The sequence below is a fragment of the Medicago truncatula genome, chromosome 3, assembly GCF_003473485.1.
Source record: "Medicago truncatula cultivar Jemalong A17 chromosome 3, MtrunA17r5.0-ANR, whole genome shotgun sequence".
Classification (NCBI taxonomy): domain Eukaryota; kingdom Viridiplantae; phylum Streptophyta; class Magnoliopsida; order Fabales; family Fabaceae; genus Medicago; species Medicago truncatula.
In genome coordinates, this window is record NC_053044.1 from 45,453,431 (window position 1) to 45,470,835 (window position 17,405).

Genomic DNA, 17,405 nt, shown 5'->3' on the forward strand with positions numbered 1-17,405 from the left:
CAATAATGATTTATATAATTAATATAATAGATATTACCCACAGCAACAGGTAAGCATAGTACAATATCCTAAAATTGCCTGTTGTAAACATCATGCACCGGTACGAGACCTATGGAGCTTGCGCACGGGAAACGGCACCCAGAAGCTACTACCTTATCTCTTGACATTGTCGGTTGATGTTGTAGGAGTGTATTTGATTAAGGGTTCTGCTAACCGGTGCCTTTAGGGTACTAGTTAAGCATACCATAAAAGAGAATTATTATATAAAAGGAAACTGTTTTTAACTTTATTATAAATTAATTACATAATTTCAATGCATTAACTACTATATAATTTCATTTTTAATATACTTAACGAATGCTCCATGGCACCAGTTAAAAAAAAAACCAACCTCTAAATATTAAAATATATTTTAATTAAATTTGAGTATATACACATAAATTTGTGTGATTAATTACTCCTCCGGTCTCAAATGTAAGGAAAAAAATAAAAAATATTATGATCTCAAATGTAAGAAAAAGTATAGTAAAAACAACCTAATAAATGCTACTATTCCAATGTTACCCTACCTTCATGAGTTCAAAAGTCACTTTCATTAATTATTATTAAAACATGAAATTTTTAGCCACTTGTCAACCTATTACGAATGGAAATGGAGATTGCGAATAGTATCCTGACTTGTTAGAAGGAGGAGGCGGTTGGCTGAATCAACCGAAAGACAGATAGATAGAGTGTTAGATTAGATTAGAAACAGGACCACAAAAACAGAATCCAAAGAAACTGTTACTACCTTTTTTTCTCTTTCTTGAAACAAAACTAGTTACTGTTTTTGTTGCATGAATGAACTGAATTCTTTAATCTAATCCTCAAAATGGAAACCTTACCTTTGGAAATCTGTATGAAGATATTCTGTTTCTTAGACCACACCCATCTTGCTGTTTCTCAACAAGGTCAGTCATGATGATGCCATCTTCATTTTTATATTTTGTGTTTCAAAAATTATCATTTTGTATTAGAATTCCGTTGACTTATGAATTTCAAATCAGTTGCATTGCATGTTCCATCGGTTGAAATATTGTTATTAGATCTGAATTTGTATGAAAATTTATCATGTGATTTGTTCTGTCTAAAATATGTTCATTGTTTGTTCTGTCTTTTTCAAATTATTTCTGTCTTTAATTTTAATGTCTAAATTGATACACTTTTCTTTATCAGAAAACAGTGTTGATGGAATTGAAAACAGGAATAGTTTCTGTTTTCTGGGAAGAAATGGTTAAAAACTGTTACCTCTGTCAATCCTACATGATATCCAACAAATTTTGTTATACAATTCCAATAACTGTTTTCAGTCAATCTAGTTTAATTTGAAGCAATAAAACACACCGCTATGTTTCTTGGGCCAGACTCTAACTTTCACCATGCTTTTCAAAGAAATACAGAACCTCACCTTCCATTATGATCTGGAATTTGACCAAAATTTGCTCGCATGGACTTGATTCATTTTTCTTCTAAAATTCAATCTTTATTGTTTTGATCAGTGATTAACAGATCACTGTGATTTTATGTTACATTGGACATATGATGTTCACCTTTTTATCCGATTACAGGAAATTGAATCAAATCATAATATTGGGTTAGACTGATAACGGAAACATGTAGATGAAGCTCATAGTTTTAATGTTTCTAGAAAAAAGGATGTTTTGATCTAATAATAAATATAATGATATAAAAATAATAAACAAGGTACCTAGTAGTTCCAAATTGTAAACATTTAGATTCATATCCAAATTGTCCATGGTTCATTATAATCTTGTCAGCATCTGTCCCGATATTTGAAACTTAGAAAACTTAAAGGACTAACCGGTATTTTTGTCAAACTTAAAGACCAAAAGAGGTGTTTGGCCTTAATTTTTCCATATCTTCCTTGTAATGTTACACATAGGTTAGAACCGACGATTTGGTAATTGGCAACTGAGTGTTAACGATGAATAAATATCGCACTCTAAAAAGGATATTTTGACGAGTTTTGCTTTAATCTTCTGTCTAAATTATTCTGAGTTTATTACCTTATTTTGGATAAGCCTTGAATTTGATAAATTGTTTTACAGTCTGTAGGAAGTGGAAGCTCATGGCCTCAGACAATGCTCTATGGTCAAACCTTTTTAAGGAGAGATGGGGAGGAGATCATGCTGCTTTTTATGCTCCTCTTGGTTCAAAATCATGGAAAGAAGTATATGAGGCGCAAGATCGATGCGATCGAGTTGGATTGTAAGTTCTTTTATTTACTCTGCTGAGAGTAGTATGGCATGCACAAGCACACATATATATTCATATTTCATCTTAAATGCCATGATGATTGAGAGTAGTAATAATTTCGGCTTCCCCAATTTTTTCTAAAATGAACATAATTGCTAATTCCTGCACACATATAACATTGGTGTTGGCTTCCTCTTACCTGGATTTGCTTTAGATCTAGCATGAACCATAGTTATTCAACATAACAAATTATTGTCTCAAAACTGTGCTGACAGACATTAGTAAATAAATAAAGTCTGCAATCTTACAATAGAAAGTGTAGTGTGTGGAAACAATTATTTAACTCTGACACAAAGGGAATGACGTTTTTAATTCTTCACAAAATAGGGGTTTGAAGATTGTTAGAGAAGGAAGTGACTACTATCTTGTTCACCAAGGCGAGGTACAACGATATCTAGGTTCAAGAAAATATCGGCGACAACTATCTGGTCATACTTCTAGTTCAGAAACGGACTTCACTGGAGAAAGCTCTGTAGCTGAAGAGAGATCATGTCGAGGAATTTTGGACAAAATTCTTTTTTTCATTGGGGATTTGGAAGCTGCTTCTGTTGATGCCAAACGCAGCCGTGTGATATAACCATCTCTACCATTCAACCCAATAGTGAAGTTCACAGTGGAACTTCTTTGTATGTAAGCATTATTTATGTATATGCTTGTTTAATAAAATATGTATTGATAATTTGATAGCGTAAAAATGTTTAACACAAACATTCTGTGTTCAGTGATATCTTACTACAATATTGGTCATATGTATGTATAAAAAATTGTGGTATTAGTGCTTCGTAATTAAATTGTATATTCAGTTATTTTGCAGAATTTAAATTGTATTGCAGACAAGGATCACACAAATGACAAGTAGTGTTTATGCTGTCATAAAGTTATACTTGTAGACCATTATGCCGTGTAATCTAATTACAAGGGTGGACACTTCATTATCAATATATAAGAGAGTTGTGTGCTTATGTTAGATTGTTAGTGTATCTTTTCCCTTCACTAGCTGTAATCTAAAATCTTATATAAATCTTACAGGTTTTTTATTAAAAAAAAGTTTGGGAAATAAAGATATTATTGATTGATATTAACAATCATTTCGCAATTGTCTTTGAGGGGATTTGAAGCTTGTCTCTTGAGCAATCTATATAAGATTGTTGGTGCCACGTTAAATAAAAGGTTCCCTAGGATCCTAATTGAGATTTATATAAAGTTTGAGAAATAAAAATATTATTGATTGATATTAATGATCCTTCTCTCAATTAGGACCTTATGGACCCCTTTATTTCACGTGTCACCAAAATTGATAGCTTAAAATTGAATGAAGTGAATAAACAAATTAATCCTTAAAATCATTATAATAAGTTAAAATAGTCTCTAATTTTTTATGAATTGACAAATACATTCTTGAAATTGTATAGCATCAATCTATATGGCATGTTCATTGAATTCCAATCTTTGAGACTATGATGTGGCGCACTAAATAAACATGCGATCTTCTACATAGAACTTACATCAATGCTACATCATTGTATGCTAAAATATTACCAAGAGGGAAAAAGTATTTACCATGTTTGAATTCCAAAGTGACAGCTCTAGAGTTTGGTATGAAATGGCACCAGCTGATGTGAAATTAATGTAGGGTCTATGTGAAAATAGACACATTCATTTTTTGCCAGCCTAATCGAATAAACAATAGACACATTCTAATAACAAAAGTTAACATGGAACCTCTCCAAAATTAAAAAGTTAACATGGATATAATTTTGGTCAATGTTCACAATTTTGAACATCAGTTTACCTATTCACTTAATATCAAATGTATAAGTTTGATTAGTTTTTTTCTTTTTTTGAGAGGAAGTGATTAGTTTTTGTAATATTATTGTGAGAATAGGGTCTAAAAGGGAAAAATTCCAAGATCATTTACTTGAATGGCATTTTTTGAGATTGAATGTAAGATTTAACCATTACTTTTGGCCTCGTCAATTGAAAAATTACACGACTAAATTCTCTCAAGCTTGTTAGACAATCGAGTCATTAAAAAAATGTCATGTTAATTTGTGCCTTAAGAGCAGCATTTCCCTTAAAAAAAAGGCTAAATTACATTTTTGGTCCCTTAACTATTTAGGTAGTATCGTTTTGGTCCCTTAATTAAAATTTAATTTATTTTGGTCCCTTAACTTCTCTCTATTACACATTTTGGTCATTTTTGTTAGTTTTAATTCAAAAACGTTAGGTTTACTTCATTTTCTTCTGGTATTTTTCTGGGATTCTTGTTGTTGAAGGTTGATGGAGATGATATGAAGATGAAAAAGAGGAGAAGAAGACGAAGAAAACCTAACGTTTTTGAATTAAAACTAACGTAACGGAAATGACCAAAATGTGTAATGGAGAGAAGTTAGGGGATCAAATTTTAATTAAGGGACCAAAGTGATACTACCTAAATAGTTAAGGGACCAAAAATACAATTTAGCCTAAAAAAAAATCATTTGTATTTAGAATAGGCTTAATTACACTTTTGGTCCTACCATTTTGACCAACTCGCGAAAATGGTCCTATCTTTTTTAAATCGAACAAAATCGTCCTTAAACTATATGTTTTTTTGCAGTTTTAGTCATATCTCCCTATTTCCAACTCCATAAACGAACAGAAATGACAGTTTTAGTCCAACCACCTATGCTCAACCATGAAATAAACAAATAATAAAACATGTGGGTACAAAGAATCTACTTTATTCATCACACTAACATAATTTCCGAGACATGTTACATACCTGAAACATGTCTTAGAAATTAGGGTTTTTCTTGGTTTGTGTGCTGAACAAAGTAGATTCCTTGTACCCACATAATTTATTACTTGTTTATTTCATGGTTGAGCATAGGTGGTTGAACTAAATCTATCATTATGTACGTTTCTAGAGTTGAAAATAGGGAGTAGGACTAAAACTGCAAAAAAACATATAGTTAGGGACGATTTTGTTCGATTTAAAAGAGGTAGGACCAATTTCGTAAGTTGGTCAAAATGCAAGGACCAAAAGTGTAATTAAGCCTTTAGATCCAAACCATTGTTTGTCTATGTTATAAGGGAATAGCCCCTTTTCATTAGGGTCTTGCTATCCAATGCACTCAAGACAATGGTTAAGGAAACTAAAAGTAGTAGTTTTGCTTTGAAAATTACAACATTTTTACTTTTATAAAGTTGAATTTAACACTTTTCACCATTTTTCAACAAATTATTTCTATTTATGTTCTCTTAACCAATGTCCCAAGGGCACTCTTTAACATTTCCCTTTTCATTATAATACTACTAATAACCACTCTAAACGGATCGAGAGCATCTTTACATTCGTGAGCACATGCTCGAAGTTGTAAACTATCAAAAGCACTACTCCTATCAAGTTTGATGAGGGTAAATAAATGAAGATTTAGTGCTGCATCGATTAAATGTAGAGTAGTTTCATTACAAATTACAAAATTAAGACAATTAAAGGGTACATATACTATTCCCAACGAGACAAACTTAGATCCCGCCCCAAAAGAATTGACATAAGTAAGAACTAATACCAAAATGGAGATTTCTCCTCAAGTAAAATAATAGGCAATAGAAATCTAACGTACTACAGTATTGATAATCAGAAACACTAAAAAGAAATTGACCCACAGATCCTTTAATAGCTTGAATCCCTTCACTTGGTTGGTGGGCACCAGATTTACCTTCACACTCAAATTGCGTAGTACACAGTTTAGACAGAAACTGCATTATGTGAGGCTGAAGCAGCAGCGTTCAGTGCCTTCCCAAAACTTAATAATCAATTACAGGTTCAATGGCTCTGACTCGGTGTCCCTTTCCTTGAGTTGCCAATCTTCGGTTTCTGTTTTCAAACAAAAGAACAAAATGTCAGCGCTAAGAACATTTTTAGTTGTTTTATATGAAAATGGGAAATATTGTTTGTAAAGAAAATTTATTTGGTTTGTGTAGCTGGTGATCATGTCACTCATATTGCCATGTGTTGATATGCCAGATAAGATAGGCAGGGCAAGCCTTAACAGCAAAGAAACAACCCATGGACTTTACTTAAAGGCAAAACAAACATGTCCAATTAACCAAAGTGGGCAATCATCTAGCTTGAAACATGTTTGGCCTTGCTGCAGTATCAGAGATCTACCAAAAATAGCTTGAGGCAGGATAGATAACACAAGGGCATGAACAGTACACAAAGCCAAAGGTGTACGAGCAATTTCTCAAATAAGAAGCAGTTATAACTTAAAACTGTATCTTTGTCACAGTGACAGGATTGTAGCATAAATAAGTTTTGATCCCATTGCGGTACAAATTCAACATAAGCAACAGATCATAGTGTGAGGGTCTTACTTGGCTTATCTGCAATCACCAGCAGTCGCCTTTGTAAGATACTAGCCATGAAGAGGAAAATTGAGCACATGCCAAACATAACAGTGATAGGGAATGCATCAACCTGCACATAAAAAAATAAACAAATGATCTAAACAGTTGGAGAAAAAAATAAACAGTTAGAGAGAGAGAGAGAGAGAGAGAGATGCAGATGAAGAGAGCTAATATCTTTTGTTTTTTGCAAAAAAGGGGCTGTAAGTGTAGAATTCAACAATATGACTGGTCCACCCAGACGTGGTATTTAGGAAAGGGTTTATAATTCCGGGTTCAAATTAGTGCAATATAAAAGTGGGTTAGATTTTTTAAGATCAAGCATTATATCTGAGTTGTAGATTGTGCAACATACATTGTACAGCACAACACACACAAAAATGTTGAGAGGAATGCGGAAAAAGTTCATGATGGTGCTCCTGGCTTCCTCAGGAATGTATTGGGATCTCATCTTCATAATGGATGGCCAGAATATGCCAACACAACTTTCAAAAGTACAGAAACCCAAAAGCTGAATGCACCCGGCGAATGAGAGACTACCACCTGTTGCTTTGGTAGGAACTGCAAAAAACTGTTCCACAGTAACGAAGTCAAAATATTGCAGAATAGTGTGAGATGTAAATCACAATACTAACAGGTGGGGGAAGGTATGTTGGAAGAATAGCATACAGTGGTAAGAATGGGAAGCAATAGAGAAGCAGAAGAAACTGCAAAAACAATCTGCATGTAGCTCTCCACACGGAATGAAGAACGAGCCATCAACTTAGATGCAAGTGAGCTTCCCAACATTGAAGATAGCATGAATGTTGCAAAAATAAAACCATGGGGAATCTCTTCATCATTTGGGCTCAACGCAGGAGTCCATAGGAACACAAAGGTATACATTGAACCTTCAAAGAGAGACTGTATGGCACCAAGCAAGGCTATTTTTTCATCTGAAACACAATGAATGTAATAATAAATTCATGAACGTCTGAACTGGGAAATGAACAAAATACAAGACAAGTGAATAAAATAATGATAACAAAATAAGGAAAGACAAAATGAATATGTTCATTTCAACATACATCACTCCCAGGAAAAAATGTTGACCAGCCCGCTACTTATGCAGATTAATGCCACACATTAAGAGTTTCAAACTTCAAATTCATAGTACTGAACCACTGTATAAACAATGACATAAAACTAAGGTAAGAAATATACCAGAAGCAATGGCCACAGCAGCACCCCTGAATTGGGCGAGCAAACTCTTGTTTTCAGAAGCATCACCGTAGTTTTCTGTCCATGTAGATAATATGACAATCATACCAATTGTAAGAAAACCTGCAGCAGCATCGAAGGGGGCCACTGGTCCAAGAGCCAATGTATCAACAAGGACATTTCCAAACAGCCCAGAAAAAATGGCAACAAGACCATTTCCAAGAAATATAGCCTTCGAGAATGTTAATGATAGCCATTGCTGATCAAAGCCCCTCTGATAGATTCATGTGGGAAAAATTGAGATTCATCAGTACAAAATACAAAATGAAGGAATCAAGACAAAGGTAAATAACAAAACCCTTTGTCACAGATTTTAGGGGTAAGAATTGTATTCTGATGAGCAAAAGTCACTAAGTTGGCCACTTGGAGGATATTGTAAAATGCATGTTTATCTTGTTTAGAGGGATATAATAAATTTATAAACCCCAGAAATCAACATCTTTTGTAATGAACCTAGTTTGCAGGAACACATTGATTCAGAAAACATGAGTTTCTAGAAGTAGACAGGTAAGAATATGAAGCAGAACAAACAACTACAGGACCCTATATTGGATATGAAAACCTAAAACAAGCAATGAAGATATCAAACTTCAGGTGCCATCAAACTGTATTGCCTCTACCTTAATTGTTTCGTTAAGTGAACTGCAGCATTTAAATTAAACCGTGCCTAAGTTGTCCTATAGCAACTAGTGTGTTTGTGTATATTGAGTCACAAAAAGAAACAAGTATACACCGAAAACCATGTCTCAATGACTCCACTACACCACATAGTTGATATTTACATAAAGAATACAAATATACAACTATCCTTATTACTAAACATAATGATCCACGTCTAAACCCATTTTCAAAATTTGTAGTTGTAACTTGTAAGATCTATCAAATAGTAGCTAGTTCTGTTTAGAATGACATATTAAGTTCATGTAATATAATTACATATTAAGTATTACATGCAACATTGGCACAATTTGAATTTTTGTTCAAAAACAATCAAGCTAATATTATCATTTAGAGGATCTATATAACCTACTCTTCTCAGTGGCGCTTATAATAACTATTAATCAAGACATTTACAGCCTCCATATACAGATAAAAAAAAAAATTATTAACATATTTACATGTCAATGAACACCTTCAAATTACAAGGCACTTTCTATGTGTATAAAGTCAACATATCAAGAGAAAATTTGATAATAAAGAGCAGACAACTTGAAAAACAAACAATTAGTCCTCACCTTGAAATGCTCAGCAACTAGCCACGACTCAAAAGCTGAAAACAGAAGTGAAGTGGCAATGCCACCCAAGATACGGCCCAACATCAAGACTCTGTATTGAGGAGAATGCTTGGTGATGCAGCTCGCAATGTAGGTTATGCAGTAAGTCACACAAGCCCTCTTCCGGCCCCTGATTTCATAGTTAGAAGTATAAGATACTAAAAAATGCTATGATATATGTCTAGCAAAACAACAATTAGAAAACAAAAATGCATCTCACTGTTTGTCGGCAAGCGATCCCACAATTGTTCCGAATAACATCGAAGACCCAAATCCAGCAATGAAGAGTTGTCCGATCTCCCCTTTTCCATATCCATACGTACTGTATAGGTAGTAAACATATGGACCTTGTAACCAATCACCAGCTATAGCCATACAAAAAAGATACCTATTAGATCACTAAAAACTAACATCTCTAGTAACAATTACTATCTTCCGATTACGTAATATGTACACCAACAACAGTGTCATCTAAAGTATAACTTGGTAATCAGAAAAAGTTACTAAAATCAGATCAAAACATAAAATATAATCAAATCAACTCATTTCAAAAACTTACAGTTTAAGTGCGATCTCATCCAACATTAAAATTCGAATAATGAAAACGACATTTGAATTAAAAAATATAAAAGTAATCATAGAAAAAGATAAAGTAAATAAATCATAAATAAGCAAAGTATAGTGTAAACAACAATTTAGAAACCAAAAAGCAAAGAAAAAGAGTAAAAATCACAATTTCAAAGATCGAAAAAAACACATCGCTACTATCACAAGCAACTAAAGCTAAGAAAATCATAAAAGAAAGAATCATTGTCCATTCAGATTTCAAAATCACGCTAAGATCCATTTCAATTACATTGTTTTCACACCAAATTCAATTTAAAAATAAAAACAAAAAATCGCTTTTTCTTTCCTTTAGTAGTAATAATAATAATAATAATTCTATCAATCACGATTCACGAAAGAAACAATAAACAGAAGAACGCGATCACGATTAACACGAACATTGAATCGATTTGAAAAAAAACAGATCGAGAAAGAAAAAGAAGAGATCTAAAAGAGAAAAGAGAGATCTACCGACCCATCATAAGAGAATAAATGAGAAGATAATTGTTCTTGAAGGAATTGAAAAGAGATGAAGTGTTGATACGATCTTTGTTGTTTTTGCTAAGCTCGAGAACAGCAACAACAGCGGCTAATCCACCGAAGACAAGGTAGAAGAACAACTCCATTATCGCGAGTTAAAAGAGAAATGTCAAATTGGATTGGATCCCAGTCTCTCTTGCAGAGTGTGTTTGTAAGATTTGTGTGAGATGGTACCACGAGACACGAGTGGTATGAAAGATAGATGAAGAGAGAGAGAAGGGTGAAGAAGGTTATATAGTGGTTTTGTGATGGGTGTTGTAATCAGCTGTGATGAGTGTGTTGGATAAAATTGCCTATAAACGGTTGTCTCTTTTTGTAATTTCTTAAAGCATTGGTGAGATCTTCGTCATTTAAGACCAAATACTTTCTATTGGAAAAAAAATTTGGGGGTCTTCCAAAATCAAGGGTCTAATATAAGACCCTCATATTTTAGTAGTCCCCACACACTTTTTTTATTAAAATAATATGTTAATGGTGGAATGTAAATTAGGAAGAGTTAGTTATTGGATCCATTTAGACTTTTTGCCGGAATGTCTCCATTGGAGTGAATGAGTACTTATTAGAAATTGTTATTAAAAAATAATAAAAAAGTGATGTGTACAAATGGGACCCGTTTAAGACCTTCAAATTGAAGGTTTCGATTGTAGATTAAAGAGTTGATTAATACATCTAAGGGTGAGTTCAACTCTTGCTATTAAGGTAATGACTTATTTGTGGGTGATAAGCAAGTCTCTCTATGTGACCGAATTATTGGAGTTCAACGCATTTAAACTTGTTTATGTTGGAACAAATGCGAAAATTGAAAGACCAAAACTCTAACTATAAAGTCTCATATTGCATATAATTAGTGTTGTGTGAGTTGAACAAAATATGTATGATAGATCACACATATTAGTAGTGTTTATATAATAGAATGTGTACATTTAAATGATAAATAATTCTATGAACGAATTAAGCATTCCCTGAAAATATAAATAATTAGTATATTTTAGGGTGTACCTTCGGGGTATATATTTAGCATTTCCCTTTATCCAAGAAAAATGCTAACGAGTGTTCTTTGAGCACTTTTAAAAGATTTTAAATGGTAATTTTTTAAAAAAATTTGTATAATTTATACATTAAAATTTTAAATATTTGATTTTTTTATTAAAAAAATCTTATTTTAAAATTCTTAAAGAGTGTATCGGGGTACTCGTTAGAAATTTTCTTGAAAATAATTATTTTTTATCTGAAAATGTCAAATCAAATAACTAATTCAAAGATTATCCAGAAGTGTTTTTCTTAATCCTCAAGTTTTGTCGAAATTTTTTGGAAGGCAATCAAAAATATTTTGGTAATTAATCTAAAATAATTTGGTATTCAATATAAAATAGTTTGGTACACAATATAATATATTTTGATATACAATCTGAAATATTTTGATACTCAATCAAAATCAAAATAATTTTAATACATAATTTGAAATATTTTAATACTCAACCTAAAATACTAAATATTTCAATATATGTTTTAAGGAGAATGCTACCATTGCCTTTTGGGCATTGGTTAAAGTACTACAATAAGTAAGTTTGCATCTAAAAATGGTCTAATTATTGTTAAGAAAAAAGTAAAGATTTGTATTTTCAATATAAAATTTCTATTAATGGAATCCTTAACCATTGCCCTTAGAGTGTGTTTGGATGGAGTATTTGAGAAATTTTGAAGAATTTAGAATTCTAGGTAATTCAAATGATTCAATTAAATTGCTTTCATTCTTAAATACTATTGTTTGGATGGAGTAATAAAAAAAATTTATTGTCATCATTTTTGGGCAACTTTTATAAATTTCAATTTTTTTGGGCAAAATTTGAAAAATGAAATTAGGGGTCAATTAGTAAATTTCAAATTTTTTGAGGGGCCAAATTATAATTTTTGGAAAATTTGAGGGGTCAATTTGCAATTTTTTATAAATTTATTGGGGTCAAATTGAAAATTTTGGAAAGTTTGAGGACCAAAATGTAAAATTTGAAAAAACATGACAATGAAGAATTTTGAAATTCTTAACTTTTAGGTGTCATTTGAAATTCTCTACATTTAACTTGAACAAAATACTTCATAAATTTTCATCATTTTGAAAATTCTTCAAACTATTACCCAAACAATGAAATTCACCTCAAGGTATTTAAATTCCTTCAAAACATTACATTCCCTCAAAACATTCCCCCATCCAAACACACTCTTAGGGCATTTGCAAGACCCATGTTTTTATACTAAATCTAATATAATTATTTATCAGATTTAAATTATCTCTCTATTCAAATTCTAGATTGTGTGCTCTTCTTCCCTAAAAGGGAACTAAAAAAACAATTTACATAAGCACAAAAAGTAACTTTTTTTGTATCAAAGAATTATTTTGCATCAAAATCATCATATTACTAGTAGCTGTCAAGATAATGATTAACGAATTTAAAGTAAAATTTTTATTGTATTTAATTTTTAAATAAAAAACTCAAATATTGTTAATAAATGTATACATTATTTAGGATTCAAAATATAGAAGTTTTTTAATGTTATCCTACCCAAAAAACAATAAATTACTGTAAAATTTGGTATTCATTGTACATTTCCTTTTTTACAATAAATATTCATCGTGCATTTAATATTAAATGTTTAATTTACTTAAATAGATTAACCATTTTTCATAAATACTATACTTGATATTTTTCTTTTAAAATATTTTGTATTAAGGAATAGGTATACTATGGGCACTCGTTTTTACAATCCTCGTTTCAATTTTTCGACCCTATTTTTTGTTTGTTTGGACGAAGGTGTAAATAAAATAAAGAAAATGCAAAAATAAAATATTAAGACGCGTGAATCTGGGAGGGGTGACGTTGCATAGCATAGGATAATTAAATGTACGACGACGCGGTTTACTGTTGATATGGTAATCATCGTCCCTTAACTGAGATTGGGTACCACGTGGCGTTCTATTAAACGGCTGATTAATATTCAATTGAAGAAATTGATACTGTCGGTGGTAATTGGCTGTGGCGCGGCAGAGAAACGCTCCATGCGGCGTTGTCTCGGATCTAGTACTCTGCCAAAGTTATAAATGGATAATGTGCTAATGTGCGGTGGACCCCTCCCTAGTCCCTCTTTCCAAAATTGATGAGATCCATTTGGCAATTTCTCCATTTTAAAATGAGTGTCGATTTAGCCAATTGCATATGGATTAAAGAATAGAATAAAATAGTCAGATGTCATAGCAATTTTTCTAAAATAACCTTATTTTATAAGAACAAGACAAACTTAAAGTTGCATTGAAAATTGTATGAAAGAAAAAAGTTTGAGTATTTATTAAGGATAAAGTTTAAAAAAAAATTTAAAATTGTATTGAAAATGTAAAACGACATTCATTTTAAAATAATTTATTTGTTAAAGCAACACTTATTTTAAAATAGATAGAGTATTTTATTTTGACTATGGTTACAAATGTGCACTCAGAGTTTCAGTGATATACTCTATTATCTTCCTCCATCTCTAATTTTTTATACAACTTTCTATTTTTCTTTCAAAACTTTGCTTGTTTTAACAACAACAAAAAATTGACGAGTTTTAAATAATAAATATGTTTTTACACTTTTGAAATCTTATAAAAATAAAATAAAAAAATATGCATGAAATAAATTTAAATTATACTAAATGAACGAATTGAAAAGTAAACGAGTTCACATTTATAATAACAGAACACTTTGTTTGCCAAGAAAAATGTTAAATTAACATCTAAATATCGGCTATACTGATCACCTTTGGAGCAAGTGTCGTAGATACTGATTATAGTGGTATATTGTAATTTTTTTTCTTTGATTCATCGTCAGATAAGGAGTAAAAGAAGTCTCTGAATCCTCGTTTGCAATAACTAAAAGATGTTGAACTAAATCAAGATCCTTCTGCAACACTAAAATTCATCGAAATAAGAGGTAACTACTCGTAATTTTCCACTTCTAAATGGAGGAAGTCCTAAATGACTTGAAGGAGTTGTTTGAGTTACTATATCACTCTTTAGTACTTTGCATATCACCTAAGAAATCTTAGGATGAGTTGAGAGAATCAACAAGGGCTTAAATTTATGGGACTGGTTTGTAGGAACATAATACCAAATTTCTCACCATGTATTTTAGAATAAACAATACCAAGAAGATGGAGAAACATCGCATGATGTGTGCAACTAACTAATAAAAAGTTAGTTAAGTTGTAATAGTTATGTCTATAAAAGATAACAATCAATGTTTTTCGATGGATAATATCTATTTTATTCCTCTTCAATCAACTCTCCCGAAAGAAGCTTCGTTAGTGTAACTATAAGTGTGTGAACTGAATTCTTGAGTGAAACAACTACCCTATCTAAATATGTTGACGGTCACATGTTATAATGTCATAAATGTCAAAGTGACATGACTCACATGAGCGAGCAAACATATTTATTTATTTTTGACGAAAGTGAGCAAACATTATTATCAATCGGTGTTTTCTCAAAAGTCTTGGTGTACACAAAAAGCTGACCAAGAATGAAAGGAACAATGTCATCGTTGCAAATGCACTTCTGAATACCAAAAGCAAACTGTCAGCTTGCTTTTCTCCGCTCTGTCATATTTTTCTATGGATCTGCCTGCCCAATCCCATTATCCCAGCTTTAGTGTACCAAAAAATGCTTAGGATCGTGTTTTGTACCTATCGACTACGTCAAGTGCTTGTTTGTGCGTAGTGTTTTTCAACCAACATAAGAAATTCTACTTTACGTTATGAGTCTTGATGGAATCTTTTTAATTGTTTCTATTAGGTCAAAACTAAGTAGCAATAATATATTGAAGTTAAATTCCAACACAATGAAATAGAATAAAATATAAAAATATAACTCAAATCTAAAGTACGAATAAAGAATTGTTCGGTAATTGCCAACTTAATTTTAATTCTTTTTTAAAGATTATGAATGATAAAACTAAGAGCAAATTAATTATTGGAACTATACCAACTTAAAATTAATCATTTGCGAATGGCGATAAAATGAAGTTTATGCAAACATCTTTTCTAAGTTAAAATGAAGCCCGTTTATTATAAAAGTTTGAAGTTTGTATTATTCAAAAAACTGTTAGCAAAATGTATAGTACCATAGTTTACGAACAGTTTAAAATTAAATGTTTCATTCAGTTATTTATAGTACAACGAATATAGAGGGATAATAACTAGTGTCGTTCCTATGAAATATGAGGTTCGGTTCTATTTTTAAAATAAGCTTCAGTAAAATAAAAATACAAATTTTTTTGTGTAGTTAAGCTTCATTAAAAAACAAAACATGAAAGAGAGGTGAAAACTAAGTGAAAGAGAGGTGAAATTTATCTAACGATTTCGTTTGGAATGTCACTCTTACGTCGTAGGAAAGGGGAAAACGAATGGTTTATGTGAAAAAGAAATAATTGTTGTGATTCTTTCAATGAAATAACTTTTTAAATTGACTGATTAAGTGATTATACAAATTGATGGTGGTTTGATAGCATCAAATTTATGTCCAGAAAGTAGAACTAAAGTCTAAAAAAAACTCATACGTGTCATGAAGAAAAAAAAAGTAAAATATAATTTTTTAATTTAAGTGGGGGTTGTATTATAATTTTTTTTTAAGCCTATAATTTTAGAGGCTCAATGTAGAGCTTCTTGCACTCCCCAAATTCGCACCATGATAACAACAAGATCTCTTGATTCTCCTTTGTCTTAACCAAAAGCTGGGTAGGTAGGTGCTAGTATAAAGAAATAAATGAATGGAATTATTAATAAATTGTCGGCAATCTTCCAATTAGGTGCATTATGGAACTAGAATGGTAGTACTACTTTACTGCTTAGCCAGTCAATGTCACGATTTATGGCAGACATTGACATTTTCATTAACCACATGCTCCTAACTTTTTTGTTTTGTTCCTAAACTGCATAAGAGTACTGAGTAGTGAGTACGTACTACTACCGCTAGTAGTATTTGACACTCACGTTTATGCACGACTAATCATTGACCGACAGACACTGGCCACTTTTCTTAATAACAATCGTGCCAACCTCTTCCTTCCCAATTTCCTCCTCTGATTAAGGAAATACTCAATTTTATAGTACTCAATTTTTAATCATGCCATTGTTTTCAAGCATAAAACAGGTATCAGTCAGCATATGTATGTTTTTTTAAGCAATCTAATGGATTCTTACTTGCTGTAAATTAACATGGTATCTTTTGTACAATCTATTTTTTTGTTCAAAAAGAAATGCACTTGAGTCAGATCGATTAGATGCTCAGAATATCCCAATGATTCATTAACTTCGTGTTTCTATTATGTATGGGCTGAATTTCCTGCATGATTCTTCTGCTGCAGAAGTTATAGCTCCATTTGTCAGATGCGATTCATCATGCAACTATTGTTAACATGGCAATACTGAAAAATGCATAAGATAAGATTACAGAACAGAAACTTGTTCACATGGAGTATGAAACTATGCAAGTAAAGAAAATCAATCAAATTCAAGGTGTATTTTCTGATTTTTCTTTAATCATTACCGTACCCTCCTTTAAAATTTTCAAGCATGGATATATCTATTGAATGGTTCCATATCTTCCAAATAGATATGGCAATAGATGACTTATATTTCATTCCTGAAAAATATTAAAGTTATAAATCATTGATCAAAGAGTTTTTTTTGAACGATTGATTAAAGGGTTGATGAGTGCCACTTGAAATCACACAAAAAAATAAAAAATATCTCCCTTCCCCAATTTTTTTTTTAAAAGTAAATAATTCACTTGCCTATATAAAAACTAATATATGAAAAGTAAACAATTCTTTCTAAAATGACACTTGCCTATAAATTCACTTGACTCAACCTGGGTTTATGAGTGCAGACGAAAAAAAAAGAAATATATCCTAATGTTATGTAAAAAAAATATATATATAGCAGTAAAAAACGAGATAAACTTTTTTCCTCAAAAACAACGAGATAAAA

At 31.5% G+C, this 17,405-nt stretch overlaps 2 protein-coding genes across 2 annotated transcripts; one reads left to right on the forward strand and one right to left on the reverse strand.

Moving 5' to 3' along the window:
- The first annotated feature begins 680 nt into the window (after positions 1 to 680).
- On the forward strand, positions 681 to 3,210 carry LOC11437924 (uncharacterized). The gene is made up of 3 exons (XM_003602256.4): positions 681 to 950; positions 2,109 to 2,268; positions 2,644 to 3,210. The coding sequence occupies exons 1-3, from the start codon at positions 872 to 874 to the stop codon at positions 2,891 to 2,893; spliced, it is 489 nt and encodes a 162-aa protein (XP_003602304.1). The 5' UTR covers positions 681 to 871; the 3' UTR covers positions 2,894 to 3,210.
- A 2,506-nt stretch (positions 3,211 to 5,716) lies between these two features.
- On the reverse strand, positions 5,717 to 10,638 carry LOC11415370 (molybdate-anion transporter). Its single transcript, XM_003602257.4, has 8 exons — positions 10,324 to 10,638; positions 9,463 to 9,607; positions 9,204 to 9,372; positions 7,912 to 8,182; positions 7,378 to 7,643; positions 7,064 to 7,279; positions 6,679 to 6,781; positions 5,717 to 6,178 (listed from the first exon to the last, which is right to left on the reverse strand). The coding sequence occupies exons 1-8, from the start codon at positions 10,472 to 10,474 to the stop codon at positions 6,120 to 6,122; spliced, it is 1,380 nt and encodes a 459-aa protein (XP_003602305.1). The 5' UTR covers positions 10,475 to 10,638; the 3' UTR covers positions 5,717 to 6,119.
- Positions 10,639 to 17,405: the final 6,767 nt, after the last annotated feature.

What these genes read in the sequence shown, in the direction of transcription:
- LOC11437924 (XM_003602256.4), top strand. Translation starts at nt 872, where the DNA reads ATGGAAACCTTACCTTTGGAAATCTGTATGAAGATATTCTGTTTCTTA. An exon ending in TCTTGCTGTTTCTCAACAAG is followed by an intron (nt 951 to 2,108) that starts GTCAGTCATGAT and finishes ATTGTTTTACAG; the next exon opens with TCTGTAGGAAGTGGAAGCTC. An exon ending in CGATGCGATCGAGTTGGATT is followed by an intron (nt 2,269 to 2,643) that starts GTAAGTTCTTTT and finishes TTCACAAAATAG; the next exon opens with GGGTTTGAAGATTGTTAGAG.
- LOC11415370 (XM_003602257.4), bottom strand. Translation starts at nt 10,474, where the DNA reads ATGGAGTTGTTCTTCTACCTTGTCTTCGGTGGATTAGCCGCTGTTGTT. An exon ending in TAGTTGCTGAGCATTTCAAG is followed by an intron (nt 8,183 to 9,203) that starts GTGAGGACTAAT and finishes TGAATCTATCAG; the next exon opens with AGGGGCTTTGATCAGCAATG. An exon ending in TGTGTGTTGTGCTGTACAAT is followed by an intron (nt 6,782 to 7,063) that starts GTATGTTGCACA and finishes TTTTATGTGCAG; the next exon opens with GTTGATGCATTCCCTATCAC.